This window comes from Spea bombifrons, chromosome 1, assembly GCF_027358695.1.
Source record: "Spea bombifrons isolate aSpeBom1 chromosome 1, aSpeBom1.2.pri, whole genome shotgun sequence".
In the NCBI taxonomy this organism is placed as follows: Eukaryota; Metazoa; Chordata; class Amphibia; order Anura; family Pelobatidae; genus Spea; species Spea bombifrons.
The window spans coordinates 149,735,474-149,757,379 of NC_071087.1; the positions used below are offsets into that span (position 1 = coordinate 149,735,474).

At 38.3% G+C, this 21,906-nt stretch overlaps 1 protein-coding gene across 1 annotated transcript in view; it reads right to left on the minus strand.

Moving 5' to 3' along the window:
• NDUFS4 (NADH:ubiquinone oxidoreductase subunit S4) overlaps window positions 1-14,632 on the minus strand; it is a 38,878-nt gene extending 24,246 nt beyond the window's left edge. Inside the window, exons 1-2 of the mRNA XM_053448063.1 lie at window positions 14,489-14,632; window positions 6,898-6,976 (exon numbers count right to left, since the gene is read on the minus strand). Of these exons, the coding sequence (XP_053304038.1) occupies window positions 6,898-6,976; window positions 14,489-14,568 (159 nt within the window). The 5' untranslated portion in view covers window positions 14,569-14,632. The remainder of the gene's footprint in view (window positions 1-6,897; window positions 6,977-14,488) is intronic.
• Window positions 14,633-21,906: the final 7,274 nt, after the last annotated feature.

A 21,906-nucleotide genomic window follows, 5' to 3' on the forward strand; every position in this document is an offset into this window, starting at 1 on the left:
CAGTGGCCCAGAAGGCCGACATGTCATTCAGCAGCATATCACAAAACGCTGTGTATTCGGACCTCTGCCTTTGATGTCCCTCTCGTGGCAGTTTAGCATCATTACTACACGGTGCTGACTGACTGCCAAGGATATAATATGAAATCTAAAAATAACTAGAGTGCTTCCAGTATATATAGCATGAGGGTATTTAGAAACGTGAAAACAGACGGTTACAAGGAAGCATTTCTAAATTTACGTAGATACAGGTGATTCGCCGTTAATCTGTACAATTTTATTTAGATTCAACAAAGAGTTACGATCCACTTCACTTTAGTAGATTAATGGTATTAGCCGTGTGTTTTTATATGTGCCGTTCCACCTACTCTTCTGAACGTAACGTTACGAACATTCCTGGTACTGATTTATGGCCAATCCCAGAAATAATTACTTAATCTTTTTTGTCTCATTCATAATTTTTGTCGGGAACACTTAGTCATATGAAACCAAAGACGGTAATCATAGGGTGTTGATATAAAATTTTTAAAAACCTTCAGACGTAATAACGCTGAGCAGATCCGAGAGCGCAATTAAAAGTTTTGTCTATGAGGAACAGGACCATCATCGCAGGTTGGTGGGGAATACGGTGCTAAACCATTCATACAACGCGATTCTGGATCAGCAGAACCCTGGTGCAATCTATTGATTTTTTATTATGTTTTTACTACTACTTCCGTATGATAACTGTTATGATCACAGTCAGTAAAGTATCCAGTATTTCTTATAGAAACTAAAGTTTTATTTCCCTTTTCACAGAAGGAATAAAACATTTAACAAGTTTAACAAGGTAGGAGATGCACTTTGTCCTTTGACCTTGAACAGGCCTCTACCCAATCGTGCCTCCATGCATTACCTCCCACGTCCTCCCCTACTTTTTTCCTATTATAGTAATTTTCCCCAATTTTAGTTACTTTGAAAAAATTGTTCTTGCCCCCCCATAGTATTTTCAACTATATAACTCACAAATAAAGATGCTAAACATTTAAATGATTATATATATATATATATATATATATATATATATATATATATATATATATATATATATATATGTGTGACACTTCTTTAGACAAGTTGTAGCTTTGTGTAATGCATACTATGAAATGAGGGTCTGTCCCTTTAAGATTTGAAACAGCTATAATAAAAAGGGCAGAGGAATTTCTATCTTATACGACTGGTCCTATGACCAAGGTGTACACATAAATACACACAATACCTATTCTTTTTTTCCACACAGCAATCCAGGACATGCCTCGCATGAAACGTGAGCTGCGTCAACCCGATCGAGGTCAGACTTCCTTAAATCTATTTCCTTATCTGTCAGCATGCTTCTAATTTGTATATTTCCTTTCAGTAAATTGAGAAATATTCCTGCAGAATGAATGGTGAATACTCGTGTTTTACTGCCTAGTCTGTGAATCTAGGCAAAGGGTCACAGAAGCACCTGAGATATCCGATAAGTACTGAGATTGCAATAATAATTCTAGATTAATTAGTTCATACAAAAGATCAGCAATGTGCAAGGGGTGGGTTAAAATTGGCCCCGGCACTTTAAGGATAGCGGCTGATAAACGGCTTGCACGTGGCTGCCTGCTGGATACACGCCTCCGCTGCGCATAGATATAAGAACCATGCGGCCCATCTAGTCTGCTCATTTCTCCTGATTATAAGGAATTCAATCCACTGTCAGTTGTCGGTCTGTCCTATATTGAGGATCGCTTTAAGTCTATTCAATGCATGTTTAAATGCACTCACAGTATTAACCACCCTCACTTCTACTGGGGAACCATTCCATTTATCTACTACTCTCTCAGTAAAGTAGAACTTACATTACAGTTAAACCTGTAAACGTCTAGTTTTAAATTATGATCTCATGTTCTAACACTGCTCCTCCTTTCAGATAAGCTTTCCTCCTTTTAAATACCTTTAAGTATATAAATGTTTTTTTTTATCACATCTCCTCTCTCTTCTTTCCTACAAGTTATACATATTAAGATCCTTTAACCTTTCCTGATAATTTCTATCTTACCACTTAGCATTTTTGTAGGTCTCCTCTGAACTCTCTCCAATGTGTTGATATCATTCAGTAGATGGCGGTCTCCAGAACTGTCCCCAATACTAGATGACCAGGGATCTGTAAAGTGTCAGAACCACATCCATCTCCAACCAGGCACCCTACTTACTTTTCCCAACGGTTTATCACATTATCCGTTTACCTTTAAGTCGTCAGAAAGAGAAATAATACTCTCAGCCCCCACCCTCCTCTGTCGTCACAGAAAAGTGCCTTTAATGCTATATTGTGCTTTGGGATTTCCACATCGCAAGTGAATTATTTTACATTTATTAACAATACTCTCTACACTCTCTACACTCCAAAGTCACCCTGACTGCTGGTCACGTTGCTCAAAGTCGAACAAATGATACAATCCAAACTCATCGTCCAATTGTTTTTGGTCTAAGCCTATAACTAATGAACAAAATATGAAGACATCTGGGGGAAAACACCAGGAGGTGACATCTTTATCCCTGCAGACTCAACCCTAACATGACAGTACAATCATGGTGTGAATTATTTTGCAGTTTTTCTGAAATATTTTGGGTATAAATCCATTCATCATGTACTAACTGCTTTTGCAAGTGCAGCTACGGCATACATATGTGTGTGTGTGTGTGTGTGTGTGTGTGTATATATATATATATAGCTCCCGCAAGTAAGTGATCAGAAACAAAATTCAATCCAACGTTTCTGCCAATTGTTCCATACCTTGCAAACTACTCCAGGTCTGCCATGTACAGCATATAACTGAATATAACACACTACATTGAAATTGCCCATCGTATCTCTACTCCTCATATTAGGGAGACAGAAAAAGAAGAAATAGTGCATCAGGTGGGCTGGCAACGCAAACCGGCAGCTTAGGCAATGCTTGGGGTGTGTGTGGAAGGAGCAAATTCATATGAGGGAATACATTCATGCATTTCCAAAACATAGGATTTTTTTTTTTGTTCTTTTTCCACCATTGTACTAAACGAGTTAATGTTGAACCGCATTGTTAAAAAAAACAAAAACAAAAAAAAAAACGCACTAATGTATATGCTGTGAGAAGTATATGTATGATGGAGTGGCTGCCTTTAATCACAATTCCCTGACCACTATTTAGGCAGATAAACCTTTTTAGAACAAACACAAACTAAAAAGCTCAACAATTATGTTTTCAAAACCTCATGACAAATTGGCATTTTCTGTGACCCATCACCAGGGAAAGTTGGGAAGCCTTATTCAGTTCGGGCTCGGAGTAAAGTAAGCAGAAATATCAGGTTGCATATGAAATAACAGACCACACATAGCTGAGCTCTGGAAGACTTGCCAAAAGTCTAATCTGCTACTAATTAGAACAAGAATGCCATCAATTTTTTTTCCTAATTGTATTGTAACTATCACACTCAGAAAGGCCATGGTACAGTAAAACGGGAGAATGATTCCCTGCCCGTAAAGGCTTCACGCTGTTAAATACGTGTGTGTGTGTGAATTCACATCAGTTTGAACCCAACATGTGTTAAACTATAGTGAACTGCTATTAAAAAATACCAGAAATGTTGGCAAATGTTGATCTCTTGCGAAAATAGGATTCTCATCTAAAAAATCATAAACAATGCATAAAAAATGGTATTTCAACACTTTCTAAGACAGTTTGTGAGAGTTCATTAGGTGTTCCTTTCTTCTACACTGTAACGTGTAGCATTCCAAGAAACTAAACACTGAAGCATAACAAGGATTACGCGTAGAGACCAGTTGTAGTGTAGAGTGATTAAACTGGTGCAATCGCCATAGTAACCAACAGAACATTCCACTGACTTGCCAATTGGGAAGACTTTAGCAACATCCCAGCCAAGAGGGCTTTAAAGTGTCAGTCCCTTCACAATACATTGAAATAGGGTAGGTGTATACAGGGGTATCCAAGTGAAGATGGAGATTTGGTTGCAGCTCATGTCTTTCATTAATATCAGGTTTTGAGATGTCAGAGCTCTCTTCTAAAGGCTCCTCTCTTGATTTGTTGCAGTATCAGTTTTATTTCATGCATAGCACAGGTAGAGAATGAGTAAACCTGTTAAGTCAGCGTGTGTTCAAGACGTTTCTGTGTTTTAATCTCTCAGCCTGGGGTTGTTGCTCAACCGCTTATATATCACTTCTGCGACACTGACATCACCAACATTTGGGAAACTGAGACGATTACATAATGACCTTTTGTAGAAAGAGAAAATGATGCAGATTGCTTCATTTCTATGTCTGGACTGTTGCAGTAAGTTCACCCAGAAGTATCACAGTAATCAAACCACCTCATTCGCTAATAAAATGTAGTAAAATATTCTGTGTTGTTGTGTTCCTTGGCTGATTACTAGACCAGACGCGGTTACAGACCTCCAGCTGTTATTGGACTAAAACCCCAATAATACTTAGCCAGCATCAGCCGCAAACACGGCCATCGTCTTTTCTGCTTCGCCTCTTCCCACAGCAGAACCCTGAGCTCTTACTATATATCATTTAAACATGTACAATATTGTGATTTGAATGACTATTACTGCCGTAACCACTTTCTTCTAATCCCGCTGCTCCAAACATGGAGTACCAGAGGGGTAACTAGGGCTCTGGGTACTTTGGGCAGGGTTTGAGGCCGAATCACATCCGTGATGCTGGTGCATTTCCTACAGTTGTCTGAGGAGCGCCCCTCAGCTTGTGGCACCTGCCCCTCCTGCCCCATGGAAGTTACACCCCCAGCTCTTACATTTTAAATGAACCATATGGTTTCCGATATGAAAACAAGATTTGACAACATTGGAATTTTTTTGCCCAATGGTTAATTTAGAGCGGTGGACTGATTCCGGCAGCCTTGGAGAGGAGTGTCACAGGAATATCTAGGACAGAAGAAACTTTTCCGACACAAAATTAGCCCTAGAATTTAAAAACCTTCACTTTGGCTTCTGTTTGTGTTCCTTTCTCAGAAACACTGGCCTAAACATGACAAATCTATAAAAACCTCTTCTAGCATCAGTACACTTGCTAATCACAATTAGCCTTACAGAAGCCTCTGACTAATCTTAATGTTGAGGAAACAAAACGTCTATGCTCACACATCATTGTGATCCAGATATTAATGCGCCCGGCCAAGTGCAATGAGTATGCAAGAATGCTGCACCCACCAGTTACAGTATATGCCAGAATTCTTCATTCATTTTGCCCGGTCTTACTGGTTACAGACCATGCTTCGTAAGTCTCTGTACCGATTTGGAATAAGTTTTATGTGAAACCTTTCTACAAAGAGATGATATAAAGTTCAATAAAAGCAGTTATCACCCGCTTTTAAATATTAGACTGTCATTAGTTGTAAGCCTGAAGATGCAAGAGAAGAGCAAATTTATTCACATTCCTTTCACACACTACAAGGAAACATTCTTGCCTTATATCGTAGATTTTCGAGCATGTTTAAGGGGGTTATTACTCCTCCGCCAATAAATTGTAAAGCGAGACAAACTGCGCTGCCACAGGATTTAAAACTCTCCCAAACAGATGCCGAGATGCACCTATTCACATTGCCACGGTCTGACAGAGCCTTGCAGTTAATTGGAAGCAAATGGCGCTATCCTGATAAAGTGGCCAATTACTGCACTTGACTACTTTCAGCAAACTAATTCCACAGTTTAATATACATGAGTCTTGGATTCATTTATGAACCCCTTTTTTTGCACTCAGAGTGACCCTAATAGCAGCCTCGATTGAACAGGAGACAATAGGTAGAAGAGTTTTTTTTAATTTTTTTAAAAGATACGTGTGTAGTTCCCATAGTCTTGACGTACTAGAATGTAACAGACTTCGTACCAGGTGAGCAGCTATTCTATCATTATAGATAAGTTCCAGAATGGAACCTGGTGCATTATGTGTCCCCAAAATACAAAGGTACATTATAAATAATATCAGACTCTGTCCTACAATTCATACAAATTACAGACACTATAAATAAGGGATTTTAGGCATTATTCATGTATCATTAGGCGCATGCATTTCAGAGGCTCTTGTTTAATGCAAAGTATTTGCCCTACCATTACGCTCCAAGACGGTTCCAGGTAGATTAACCCATTCAGTAAAAGTCCTTTGTCCAACATGAATTATTCTCTGTTTTTTGCAGCACATCTAATGAACGATCCCCTCTTACTCTAAATCATTTTAGATATTCTAAGGTTTCTGTTGGACCGTCTCCATTTGTCTCATCAAAACACTGACATTTTACTAATGTTTAGCATCTTTTATAGACTCACCAATGAATATGACTTTTCTTTACCGGGCTGGTCATTGCTAGAATTGTTTATTATTCTTACTAACAGATATTAAGAATATACGTTAAAAACACTAAATAACAGATGCGTATTTTTTTTTCTTCAAATATCCAGAAAACTATACCGGGATTCTCACCGTTGAACTTTATGCCCTGTTCTCTCTCTAACACTAACTAGGTTTTTGTTGAATACAAACCTATGCATGTATGAGCAGTGAAGGCAGATTTGGTAGAAGAAAGCTTTTTATTAGCTTTTATTTCATAGCATTATTGGTGCTTCTTATCTAAACGGTGTGATGTGCTACATTTGTATATCCACGCAGATTTAAGGTACGGTTTATAGCTTATTTACTTATTGGCAAAACATCCAAATGATGAAATAATGAAATGATGGATTTGTCTTCCTCTATGAAATCCACGATTGCATAGAACGGACAGAACGGTATTGGTTACCATCGTGAAAGCCAACCACAAAGATCTGCTCAAGGCAAACCCAAGAAAACTGAAGTGGGAAATAAACACCCCTTACCAATTTTTCATCCACCGTGATGAGTTGCGTGTCTTGAGCTTGGTTCTGCGCCAGCTGCCATGTGGAAGTGTTCAGTGACCTGCAGTGCGAGACTTGAAGTTAAAGATGATTCATGCAACGAGAAAATAGAGGCAGACAAATCTTACATAAACAAGTTACTTTAACAATATCTTTCTTGTAAAGAGGGAGAGATGAGGGCACAAAAATCCTTTTTCTCCCCAATTAGTTCTGTCTGCTGAGTTTTTGGCAGACTCCCACTTAGCAGTTCACAACAGGCTGCACTTGATGTCAGCCTACAGGCTCTCCGTCACAGACAGACTGCCACTGGCAAGGAGTGTACCGCTCCGTATGAAAGTACAGTAGCGGGTTTGTCACGAAATATAGAAACGACAATGAGCCCAAAACTGATGGCATTGGAGGTTACAAAAAAGAAGAGAAAGGCATGTGCTCAATTGCATTTACTGCATGACTTGAGCTAGAAAGTTATGGAATGAAAAGATATATATATATATATATATATATATATATATATATATATTATATATATATATATATATATATATATATATATAAAATGTTAGTGCAGCATTTCATTCTTCATCCAAAAAGTCTTAACAAAAAACAGTTTTATTTAACAAATTAAAAGTGTAAAGTGATGCCTCAGCTGCCATCCCCGTGATCAGAAAAATTAGCACACAGGAAGAACTCTCTATTCCTTTCCTTCTACAAACTGTGCAGACATGAGGAAATCTATAATAAAATAAAATGCTTCCTTATATGCTTTTACAGAGAGAACAATAGAAAAACCTGCCTACTAGATGACTAACGGCTACTCTTTATCCTGTTGTGATGCAAAAACAATCTGGTAAATGACAGCTTATGCAAACTGTTAGAAGGTAAACCTTCATGATGCTGTTACACGTAGAAGAAGAAAAAAAACATTAATGAAAGCTCAGCTACCTTGGCATTTTTGTCATTTTATTCTTCCCTCGGAAGGTTTCATCATCACACAAAAACATTGAGCAAGCCTTTCCAGTTTGTATAACAAACAGTGTCTGCTTTTGGGACACATGGCAATTAAATGATTCCCCAAAATATTATGAAAGAGTTCTCAAGGAAGGGTTTGGCATTCACCAGTGCTAGGAATTACACATCTATGAAGGTGTCACACTCATCAGACTTTTGAAGTGGACAGTCTACTGCTAATCCACAAAAAACCTATGTTAAAGTACTTTGTAATTCTTCACCTGCAGAAGAAAAAGAAACAGTCGCTTACCTATAGGACAGCCTGCAGCGAGCTGCCCCCTCTATGGTGCCGCCTGTAGCAGCCAAACAGTTTTAGGAAAGAGCTCCCATTGAAATGGATGGGGAATCATAAGCCCTATGAAACTCGTGAGCCAATCACATCTGCTGCAATCCTAGCAGGAAGCAAATGCGTGGAAGGGCCCAGGCAGGATCCCTGTATGCACTTCCAAGGGGAGCAATGATTATTTAAAGGGGATACTAAGCTACCATATGCAATAAGGTACAGGAGGAGTTTTCCTTTCATTATGAAATTTCTTTATGCAACATTCACATAAATCGACATATAAAACTGAGCAGTGGAAAGGCAGTTTCAGATGACTCATTCTTGAAAAGTAACATTTTGTTTATTTACATTGCGCCATCATATTCCGTAGCGCTTTACAATCAGAGTCGGTAGGATACATTTAAAATCACAAACAATACCAAACTGGTACAAAAGGAGAAGAGGGTCCTGCTCTTGTGAGCTTACAATCTAGTCGGTCGTTGAGGGGGAAATGAAACAGCAGGAGAGGACAGCTTGGATGGGGATGAGTTGGTCGAGTCAGGATCAGCTGTCAAGATTCTTGGTTGTTAATTTCCAATTCATCAAGACCATTGCTGAGCCAAGGGTGGTGAATAACAATCTTTAGGAGACAGAGAGGTTGGAGCTTAGGGATGGCACTCTGCTTCCTTCAATGATGTGTCTAGGTTGCCCGACTGCACAAAAACAAGAAAAATCCTAAAACTTAACAGTTACTTGAGGCAGTCATCAAAGATTCCATCCTTCATAATCTCTTATCACTGAAAGTTACATGCTGCCCATTAGAGACATTAAGTAACAGAGTGGAACAGCAGCGCTTATCGTGTGGGCTGGCAATCATGGTAAGTTTCCGTGTTCTGTTGCAGTGAGGGCATGTGCATTTATCTTTGCACAGGTAACTTTCTACCGACTGAGTACATAATTACCCCCCCCCAACAAATATGGATTTCAGACGGAAGACATTAAGTGTGTGGGAGTAACTTCAAGCGAGGACGGGAAACCTCTGAAGTGCAGGTGGCTTGTTTAGACCAGAATGCAGTCATTTGTGTCGTCACGTTAGCCTCAAACCCTGAAGTCCCGCATCCAATTAAAGTTTCAAATGGTAATTTTAATTCCAGGAACTAAAAGGATATAACAAGAGCAAAAAGATCCTGCACAATATTTATCAGTAATCAGTAACATGCTACAGAATGCAGCCAGATCTTTCCTTTAAGCACAGAAGGATATTTACAGAAACTTACGGTCTCTGAAGAATATATATGGTACATTCCCTCTTTAAGGGAGCATTTGTTATTCCACAGTTTCATTCACCCGTATTTAATAAAAAGATAACAGAACAATGAAACGTACCAGGAGAGCTAGTAAAGTTGGTTTAAATATACAAATTAATTATCATTCAAAAATTGGAATTATACTAAACTAGCATACATTATTTATACGGTATATATTATATATTAGAACATACACACCCCTAGTAACCCTGCAAACAACTTATCATATACTGTGTGTGTAATTATATATATATATATATATATATATATATATATATATATATATATATATATATATATATTTATTATCTCACAGAAGTGAGTACACCCTCACATTTCTGTAAATATTTTATTACATCTTTTTATGTGACAACACTGCTACAATGTAGCAAAAGTAGTGAGTGTACAGCCTGTATAACAGTGTAAATTAGCTGTCCCCTCAAAATAACAAGATAGCCATTTACGTCTAAACCTTGGCAACAAAAGCGAGTGCACCCCTAGGTGGAAATGTCCAAATTTATAGAGTGACTATAGAAAGAAGAAAAGGGGAAAAGTAATAGGACCATCACAAGGTAACTGCACAGGTGCAGTGATAATCACAGAGATCTGATTTCCAAGGTTTATAAAAGCCTCCACCCTCCCATCCACCCAGATGAACCCTGGGGATCACATGTCCTATGCCCTCGGAACACTGGCTGGACCCGGAAGGGCTCAAGAACAGACAAAAAAAAGGAGAAGCCGTAGGAGGCAAAGAAAGAGGAAAGAGACAAAGGGCACGAGAAAAGAAAGGAGGGGTGCACCCTTTATAATTATATTTAAGCAAAGCATTATAGCAATTCACAGGAGAAACATTCATTATACTTAGAGGTGAGCAAAAAACTGGGGTATATACCAGGACCAGCCAAATATCGAGTTCGGCTTGTTAGGCTCCTACCAACTTACGCGTCCATTACGTATGGAGACACGGGGACATTCCTCGTGGGCGTAAGTAAAACACCAAGGGGGACTAAAATCCTGAACAAGGGTAGGAGTTTGAGTCGCCTTCCCTTATGAAAAGCTTGTCCAGTTATACGGCATTATGTATTTGGGGGCTGGGTGCTTACCCATAAATGTTATTTTATCAAAGGCAAAGTGCTGAATTTCAGGCTTTTAATAACAGAAAATTCAATGTTCAATAAACAGCTCATAAGAGCTAATGGACCTTTGCCAAGCGATCTAGCAGAGTTAGATGCTTCAGACAATTAAAAATCTATAATTTGGAACCCAAGAACTTTTTCATTGTTTGGTACATGTTGGTCTTAACACAAATAAATGCTTATTTACAAAATGTTAAAGTAAAACTAGACAATTTATAAGAATATCATAAAACAACTGGGGTTTGTGAGTTTCCAGATATGACAAACGCACAGAACATTGTGTTCATCTTCCATAAAAGACAGCCTCTGGAATGTGTCGGCACTGCGTAAACAATAAGAAAGGCAGAACATGGTGCAAAAAGATCAGTCAAAATCAGTCACTGGTCTTGTCTTAGATTCAGGATAGCTTTATACCTATACCATGCATGTTTACATTCCACTTCTGCTGGGGGCCGTTCCATTTATATACCACGCTTTTAGCAAAGTAAAGTTTCCTTACGTTACACCGAAAAGATTAATGCCTCTTAGTTAAGAGAACCATTTCAGTTATTCTGTGTCTGAATGAGAAATGATGGCCGGTTATTTTCCTGGAAGCTGCTTCCTCACTTCAGTTAGGCACCGCTTCTGGGTCCCGCTTATGCTTGCTGAGAAAAAAAGGTGTGACTCCTCCCTAAACTTCAGGACCTTCACAAAAGGGACAGGTCTAACCTTGCACAGTGGGAGTGGTTATATGGTGGAGGGGCAGGGCTAGCACCAGATAGAATGGAGTTGACTAGAAGTGGGTGGGGAATGGGGGGGGCTGCGCCTGAGAAAAATAAAGAGCAATCAGAGATTCCCAGTGAAACACACAGAGCTCCCAGGCACGCTCATCACTACTAATTAAGCCGCAACATTCAACAAAACTGACCACTTAGAGTGGTATTATTCACCACTAGACTGAATTAGACAAGTTCTCTATGTATACAGTATTTGTCACAGACACCTATGCCTCTTACAAAAAGTGCTGGACAGCTTAAAAGTAAATACGTCACACATGGCACAAATATAACAAACACCCCATATTAGAAAAAGAGAACTTAACAGCAAACTGTTTGGCCGGTCTTGTCTGCCTATTATTCCTGTTAATATCTAAAATCTTAAGGGGTCCTTGGCCTTTTCTTATTGTCAGGACAGCCATATGCCTATACCATGCATGTTAAAATTCTCCCAATACACTAACCTCTACCACTTCTGCTGGGCGGCTAATCTACTTTTCTATCACCATTTCCCCAGTGGAGTAAAACTTGTTCTCCACTGCAATAAACGTCTTTCCTGTGTTTAAATGCTTCAGTTCTTTCACATCCACTCTTACCCTCCCTCCAACCTATACATATTGAGATCTCTTGGCCTCCCCTTATATTTATTATCCTGCAACCAAATCATTATTTTAGCACTTTTATCTCCATTACTACCCTCATCCATTGTTAAAGACTTAATTCTTCAAAACTCCCAAATAATGCCTTATAATTTAAATTTTTTGATTGCATCAAACCAAGTATCTGCTTATTTATTGGGAGCTATGGATTCTAGAATGGAAAAAGGTCAGCCGCAATAACCATGGCAACACTAAACCAAACATTTCCTCACAGCCAGGCAATTCAAAGTTTACATTTACAACAGTGTTATTTTATGTCATATTTATATACTAAAGAGAATGACGAAGGGCCAAACCAACTGAGCTTCTGCATAACCCATTATGGGTTGACCCATGGTGGTGCGCACGTTAAGCTGTAATTTTTTCTCTCATTTACTGAACCCACTTAATTGATAAATAGTTTTTTAGTACAAGAAGGGCTTACTTTAGATACCATTATTTAGATCGTATTGTATAATTTCCTATAAAAACAAATATGGTAAAACTTTGAAAACTTTTTCTCATCTACGAAAAGGTAATGAGAAAAAACGCTAACTAGGGTTTGTCCTAAGTTTAGAAATACCCAATGTTTTTATGTTTTTTTTTGCAAGTTATAGGGCAATAAATACAACTAGCATTTTGCAATTTCAAAATTTTTTTTTTTTTCAAATCTGGTAATCCTGTGCCCATGTCCTATTTGTGACATCTTTGAAGCCGGTCAGTTCAATTTACCTCCATTAAACCATATAATTTTTGAAAAATAGACCAGGAGGCATTTCAAATGCTCGTATTTTAACACTTTCCATGCACTAATTTTACTACCAACCTTTCTCAAACTTTGCAGTAGTCATTTATTTTACAAATTGTAAATCAGGTATACATTTGCAGCAACTGGTATATGTCACTTCAAAACAACACCCCAAATATTTGTTCAGCAACATCTCCTATGTACAGTGATACCATTAATGCGTGGGTTTGTCAGGTTATTTGGGGGCGAAAAGGCCACATTTGGGGCATGCGCAATTCAGTTTTTCAACTCGCAATTTTGACATCTGGTCCTTCTGCCCCATGTCCAATTTACCCCAACCAATCTATATATTTTTGAAAACTAGGCACCCCAGGGTATTTTAACACTTTCCATGCACTAATGCTACCATCAGCTTTTGTCATAGGTTGTTAATTTGTGTCGTTTTTTTTTTTTTTAAACACACATTGTACTTCAGGTATAAATTTATAGCTCCTGGTATTTGTCACTGCCATACAACATCCCAATATATGTTCAGAATCCCCCGAGTACAGTGATACCACCAATGCATGGGTTTGTCTGGTTGTGTGGGGACTAAAGGGCCACATTTGGGAGGTGCGTATTTTTTTCTCTTTTCATTTTGACATCTGGTGAGTCTGCGTCCATGTCCTAATTGGGACACCTTTGATGTGATGAAGATGGCTGAACACATCTCATAGAAGCTGGGGCAGAGCAAAGACACAAATGCATATGGTGGGGATTCTGCAGAACCCCACCATGTATTCTCAAGCAGGAACACGCAAGAAATGGGACATTCAGCTGTCACATGCATTAAGGTACCTGAACTACAGCATAGTTGTTTTTTTATTGTATATATTGTATTATAGGAGCAGCTGAACAGGTACAGATCTGTATCTCACAGAAACCTTTTGGCTCAGAATACACCAATATGACGACTCATTGATGACAGCATGAAGACGACAACACAGGACAGTGGTGCTCATTGGGGTGTTTCAAAAGTGGTCTGGCAAAGATCTTAACATAGTATTAACATATGGAGCATGTGGGTTATATATAAAAAGTGAATCTGGAGTTAAGTTTTAGTAGTGGTGTTCTGTAAACATCAAACCACAATCAATTATAATTAACCCTTAATGTTTTTGTATTGGTGCTTAATGTATTTGTTCTAAGGACACATTCTGACAAGGCAATGTGGTCTGGTCCAGCACAGACAGGCTTAGTTAGCTATGTCCTGAAAGCAAAATAATACACATTGTGCAGCGCTGCAGAGTATGATGGCGCTACATAAAACAATAAGTTATAATAAATGCTGCGTTTGACACCCTCCAATATCTCACAAGGCATACCCAAGGCATTCCCAAATACCCAAATCCCATGGTGCACATGAGTAAATGTAGAGACTTTTTGACCCAGAGGACGGCCATTTATGAACATGTGACCTTTAGATCATATCAGTGCCTTAAGTGAAAGGGGGGGGGGCGCAAACTGCCGAGCCCCAGTCTTAACGTTAAGGGGTCATTTAGCTGTGGACTGCTGAATAAATTAACCCAGCACCTGTAAGCTTGTTTCAATTGAGACACAAACATGAGGGAATTCCCACCAGCAGCCCCCTGTCCACCCCCCCCGCATAAAACAAAATAACACAAATTGCACGAAGCTCTCGTAGAGTTCGCACCTTATGCCCTAACGCAGTGACATTACCTGGACGGGCTCAGTACGGACACAGCTACTCTCCTCGCCCACATGAGTTGTCTCAGCGCCGGTGACATTGAGGACGCCATACTGTCTGTCTAAGTTGTAGGACGGCGTGCGTTCAGGGACAAAAAGAATCAGCGTTGGAAAGCGAATACCGTGACGTCACGCAAAGCGCTCTCAAGTCTGGGTAGAAGGCGCGAGGTTGAGTCCCATAGAACGCTTGTGTGAGAATAGCAGCAGCTGCAGGTGTGTAAACGGTTGTAAAATGAGATATATATACATGTGGATTTAGGAATACTGGTGTAATTGAAGGGTTTAATCCCAAAATGGAGCTGAGGCACTATAATCCTCTCCCATTATAAAACAGAAAATAAATAATTCTGTGTTTACAAAAATCCCATACCATGGTGCTAGCCTGAGAACTGCGGTTTCCCTGCATACAATACAGTGCGTTCATACATACTAACATTCCCGCATAAGGGATGCAAGTCTTGCATACGTGAGATACGTGTTTGGCATCACAGGCCTTCATTGCCAAACATAGCACACACCTAGCTGGCACTGAAAAGAATGCTGATTAACGTACTCTATAAAAAGGTTAATATGTATTTTTTCAAAACACAAATAAGGTAAAAATGCAGTCACCTACCTGTTACAGAAGTTGCAGTCTTTCTGCAGCAGCTGCCCTCTTCCACCAGGATCCAGCTGTTCATTCCGCTGCGTGAAACATTCACATTTGTACATATTTAAAATTTAACAAAATTTGCAAATTTAACTAGCAGGGACCCCCCCCAACGAAGCAAGCAAGCAAAAATGACGAAGAAAGCACTGAATTTTAATTTGCATTTTGTTACTTCATACTCTCACTCTCTATCACACTGTTACTCTCTATCACACTCCTACTCACACAGAAGAACAAGAAGAGGCAAGAAATGAAGTGGAGCTGTGGAAAAGGTAGGGAGAAATTGACATAGTCTGTGAGAGAGTGAGCGACAAATTTTGTTTCCTAATGAAAAAATGCTCTCTGAATTTTGTCAGAACCGAAAGGGTAGGAAACCAAATTCGATGTCTGAAAACGAATGGACCAGAAAAACTAGTCCGAATCATTTTTGGTCCTTTACACCATCTACAGGCAATTGCTATAGAAATTGGTAATAAAACCTCATGTAACCTGAGGTCAGTGGCCCAGAGCAGCTCAGCCAGCGTTATCTAATCAGTAAGCTGTCCTCAAGGTTTGCTCTTTCTCACCAACTCTTACAAAGTCTGCCCCAACATTCGAACTACGATCTGCGTAACGTGGCCATAGGGCAGAGATGAATAATGAAACGGATCATGAGAAGAAACAAGAAACCTTTCCCTATTGAATACATATAATGGAGTTTCGCAATACATCTACTGCATACTTCTTATTTTAATCAGCGGACAAAAAAGTTTAGGATTTTGGAAAAGTGACTGCTTTAAATTGTAGTGACCTAGGATTCCTCATTTTAAGATGCAAATATTACTGTATTTTTCAGTGCTGCTTTAAAAAAAGGCAATGAATAAAATAGCCATTAAACATCCATGTGCTGTAAAAAGCTACAATGCTGTTTATAAAACATAGTATAGTATAGTAATAAAAAATCTATTATGTTATACTAATGCATTCTTTTGTAAATAGCACAGCCTCTGGCTTGGACAATGACAGTTCATAGCAAAAGCTGTTTCACACTCTTTGGAAACCATCCAAACTAATGCAAAAATACTTAAATGCAATTCTTGAAAAAGAAGTTTGAGTCTAATGGCTCTCTCCACCAAATGTATCGGTTTGTCTTAGTCTGTCAATTCTTGTCATATCCCTTGAATTTATGTATTGTATTAAGCGCTGCGTAAACTGTTGGCGCTATATAAATAAAGGATAATAATAATCTTGAATGTCTGCAACAAGGAAGTTTGTGTAATATGAAATATAATCACTGTTATGTATACTGTAAAAAAAAAAGGTGAATTATTGCAGCAGTATCTAGTAGACTTGTGCATTCGGATTCGGATGACTTGCAAATTTACAGAAATATATGAAAATTAGGCCAGACTCCCCCGCCACGATGCAGATGAAAACCAAGCAAAAAGCTGTGAATTCACTTACACTCTCGATTCCGTTCACTCTCTAAATGCTTCCCTACCTTCTCTGCTGACCACTTCCGCATCTTAGAAACATAGAAAGTGACGGCTGATAAGAACCATTTGCCCGTCTAGTCTGCCCAACCTATGAATACCTTCCTTAGTCCCCGGCCTTATACGTAGCTTAGCCTTTTGCCTATCCCATGCTTGCTTAAACGCCTTTGCTGTATTAATCTTTACCATTTCTGATGGAAGGCTATTTCACGCATCCGCTACGCTTTCAGAGAAGTGCTATTTAATTAATAGATTATCTAGCTCTTCTACTTGTCCAGGGGGTCGATAAATCACAACTACACAAGTTACTGTACTATTACCAAATTGTAATGTAATCCAAACTGACTCTATGTTGTCCTCACTAACTTGTGTTTGGCTAGATTTTATGTTATCTTTCACATATAGTGTCACCCATCACCCTTTCTTGCCCTGCCATAGCTGTGTCCCTTCATTTTTCTCGTTATACCATGTCTCAGTAACAGCCACTAAATCCACAATCTCAGTTGCCACTAATGTCACAAGTTCATGGATCTTATTCCCTAAACTGTGAGCATTTGTAGACAAGAAGGTAGGCAAACATTTAGAGAGAGTGAACAAGAATGTAAGTATGAGAGAGTGAATGTGAGCGCGGAGCAATTAATTTAATTTCCAAATGAAATACGCCCCGATTATGGGGGCCAAAAAATTAATCTGCAACGTTTTTGACCCATTTGCACATATCTTGTATCTAGTCTTTTAGTTTTAACAGTTTTGAATACAAAACTTAAAGTATTATTAACCTTTATTGTACCTTACCGTACCTTTTAGGAACTTACTATCCTTGGGCAAACCTCTTACTAGATTTCCTGCCTATTAATTGCACCAATAGCACTTATGGTTATCAGTTCATATACAACTTGGTACATATAACCTGTAACCCTATGTATAGGAAAACTGTGTTCAGCTGGTAAAGAGTTAGTTGTATAGATTCAGCTTTTGTAAGGCATGGGAGATATTAAGTATTATCTACCCTATTATCTGACTTTTTGAAGCTTACGGTGCACAGTTTCTTTAACTCTGTGGAATGGTATTGTATCCTCCATCCCAGACAGTGGACTACTGGGTCCCTCCCCGTCTTTTTGTACTTGGTTCGGCTCTATGTTTCCATCTTGTCCACATCATTTTGCATAGAGATAAGCCTTCTGGGCTTCTTTTTCAGGACAAGAAGGGCTTTCTTTAGAGACAATATTCATGATTCAGTCATTATTTTGATATTGTATAATTTACTATAAAAATATAAACTATGTTACCCGATGTTTTAGGTGGTTTTTTTTGCTTTTTTTTGTGAGGCAATAAGTACAGGTAACATTGCTATTTCAAAATCACTTATTTTTCCAAATCTGGTAATTTTGCCCCATGTCCTATTTAGGTCATCTTTGATGTCGGTGAGTTCAATTTACCCCATAAAACCATATATGTTGGAAAACTAGAAATCCCAGGGTACGGTGTATATCACCCACGCATGGGTTTGTCGGGTTGTGTGGCTACATTTGAAACATGCACAATTAAATTTTTCAACTTTTTTTTGTAATTTTGACGTGATGAAAATTCTGCCCCATGTCCTATTTTGGACGTCTTGGAAGCCAGTCAGTTGAAGTTATCCCCATCGAACCATATATGTTCGGAAACTAGACACCCCCAGGGTATTTCAACTGCTAGTATTTTAACTCTTTCCTGCACTTTCCTACTACTAGCCTGATGTCACCGATGTCAGCAAGACCACCAGCAACGTCAGTGGGCAGTACAGGCAGCGCCCTGCATAGGTAAGCACTGGATTGCATATAATAACACAAATTATGAGAAACCTTATTTTTCATGATTTTATTGCTGATCAGTCTAAGCATAATTCTCATAAAACGTACATTACAATTACATATTGTAATAAAAAAATAAATTTCAACTTGCAGTGTTAATATGGTTTATATTCTTGCATAAAACATATAAAAAGGCCCTCTTGTTTACCCTTATATTATATCATTAGGTTCCTTAGACGTAATACTGTATAGCATCTCAATGAATTCTTTGCTGGTTGGTATGGAAGTGGATTGTTTTCTGTATAACTCATTTTGCTTCACTGGTAGAAGGGTTACATCTGTAGCATGGGAGACAGAGAGGGCATTGTTGCATGCAGGGATTCAGAGCCCTGCATTGCTGCCCAGTTTACGCCTCCTCAGAGCTGATACTTTTAATGATTTCCCTTGTGCCTAGTTGGTAATTGGCTTGCAGACACATGCTAATTAGCTGGCCACCAACTTTTGCTGCTCCTGTGGGACATTTGCATGTCCTAGACACAGAGCACACAACAACTCCATGCCCTGTAGGGCTTCTTAAAGTGTTGCTAATCAGTTACAGCTGCTATGTATGGCCATGGAATCCAAAAGTAAGTTAAAGTAATGAGTATGAAAATGTTAGCAAATGCGTCCAAGCAAAGATCCGAATCATACAATTCGACAGCAGATAAGAACTATTCGACCTATCTTGTCTGTCTGATTTTTCGTTGCTGCTTTATAGTCCTTAACCTTAAGCAGTCCTTGGTTTTATATTAGATTCAGGATAGCTTTACTGCTATCCCATGTTCAGATTCCCTCACTGTACTAACCTCTACCACTTCTGCATTGTTGCTTTAAAAGAGATGTATCATACAATAATATCATACAAATGTCACACGTTTTGTTTTCCTTCAATTCAGGTGCTAGTTTGCAGATGTTTTACAAGGTACAGATCTTGTAGGATTGTGTCAGTAGTTAATTATTATATATATATATATATATATATATAGACTTGTACATTTGATAATTCGTAGGAATCCCTAAAAATGAGGAAAGACCAAAAACGAAAACAAAGAAAACAAAGCAAAGTTCAGAATTTTCATTTAAATTTCGATGGTGCTTTCACTCACACACTTACTCTCTAATGCATGTTCTCTCTCACTCTCATTCACTTTCTCTCATGCTCTCCCGAAATGTCTCCTTATCTTCTCTGCAGACCACTACCATCTCCCTGTGCCTCAGAGCTCTGCTTCTTATCTTGCATTTTCTTGTTATTCTGTCTTATTTCTTCTGTTTTGTTTTTTGCCCGCTGCTCCAAAAAGTCTGCTTTCTTCATCTGCTTCTCCATGGACAAAGTGACATGACCTCCTGGGGAAATTCTACAAAATAACCGAGCTTCCGGGCACACTCTCTCCCCCGATATGTCTATAAAATGACAGACTTGGGTATATGTGTAACGAAGAATGTAAAGAAAAAAAAAGTTTTAGATTTTAGGAAAAACAACTTTTCTAAAATGAGAATATGTGTAAAGGAATCATTATCAGATTGGGGTCATTTAAACGGAATCCGAGAGGAATGGGATTATTTAAAAGTTGAGTACTTGAAGGTAACAGAAAATTGTATTAGGCTGGCCAGTAGGAATAAAAAAAATTGAAGAAACCACTGTGGCACTCTGCGGAAGTGCCCAAAATAGTAAAAAAAAAACCCACAATATTAGCATTTAATCGTTATTAAAAAAACAGTGAGAAAAAGGCAAAGCAAGTTATGAGAGCTTCCAAAACACACACAGAAGAGAAACTAGTCCAGGAAGGTAAAACGTTTTTTCAGATATATATATAAATCAGAAAAGGAAAGTAAAACAAGGATTAGTTAGATTAAAGACAAAAGAAGGAAGGTATGTAGAAGAGGATAAAGGTCTAGCTGACTGCTTCAATGAATATTTCTGTTCAGTTTTTACAGATGAAAATGAAGAAAAAGGGACCTCAGTTATGAAAAAATGAGCCATTTGATACATATTTGTTTATTGAGGAAGAGGTTCTACTTCAGCTGTCCAAGCTAAATTTTTGAATTGTTGTTAGCTTGCGTTGAGTGGGCTAAAGGGCTTTCCCTATGACTAGTGGACAAATATTGGTGATAAATTTAAAAACAGATCACTCATTTGTAGTGAATGAAGGGAAGTGTGGAGAAGTATGATGTGCCTCATACATTGAAGTTAACTCATTTCTTCAGGACCAAAGACCAATTCATCCAGGCTTTACGTATGGTAATACATCAGCAATGAACCATCATTTTGTGCAACATGTATGGTCATGTTAACCTCTTACTACAAACGGCTTCTAGCAGCTATTCCACACACATAATACTTCCCCAGTCTACTCCAGTAATGTTACTTCTGCTGGACGTGTGATAGATTGTAGTTATAGCCCCATGACCTAGGTCTCATTTCCTATTAAGTAATATAGATCGGTAAATGATATACACCTACAGTGCATATCATGTAACAATGTTACCAGGAATACAAGCTTTTAGTTCTTTGCTCCGTTCCATAAGTTCCTGCCCATGCTCACTAACAACTTTAAGTGATTTAAAATAAACAAAAAAGCCAGGAAAAAGTGCAAGTTGCAATAATTTTAAATGCCAAAATGCTCTGACTTCTCTAATACATTGCCAATAAATGAGGACAAAAGGTTGTTGGTTTATGCTTATGTGCATGCCACAGTTTATTTGTAGTCTTAAGATAACAGAAATATGGAATGAAATATAAAGCCTCTTAATTTATTTTGGCATTTCTACTTACCAGAACTAATTTCAGTACAGATTTTCGATTGTATTATTAACATTCCACTTAGGAATCAGTAACATTTTTGGGTTTGTTCTACTCTAATTTGTGAGTTTAAACTATGATAATATATGTTACTATAATTTTTAGACTCAGAATCCAGCTCCAGGCAAATAATGTTGATTGGTAAAACATTCCTGTGCTTTAAAAATGGACAGTAACCTCCCCTACCAAGAAAATTGATATATGGTGTTATATGGGATTTCTGTAAAGCTATATAGATATCCTGCTACCTTCTCCTGACTAAAGTGGATTCATTTAATGGACTGATGAGATCAAAAGCCATGGGTTTTCAAGCTCTCATAAAAATGGTGGTCAAAACTTAAAACGAATGGGACAGTGAAACAAATCATGATTTACTTTTTAAAACATTAACCCAAATTTCTTCCCCTTTGAAGTAAGATTTTAAATCTAAAATAAGGACCTCTGACTGAAAGTGTTTCGGTTTTCCTGCATTTTTTTCCATAAATCTTTAGTTTGTTAAGTTTTAAAAATGCAGCTCTCTCGGTGGGGTTTGCCTTCTTAAAAAATAAAAAAGCAGTAGGTAGCAAACTGCACCATGTAGATTACATGCTTCTTACGCTAAGGATCTCAGCTTTGCCTCAGAATACCTTGGTATCTCT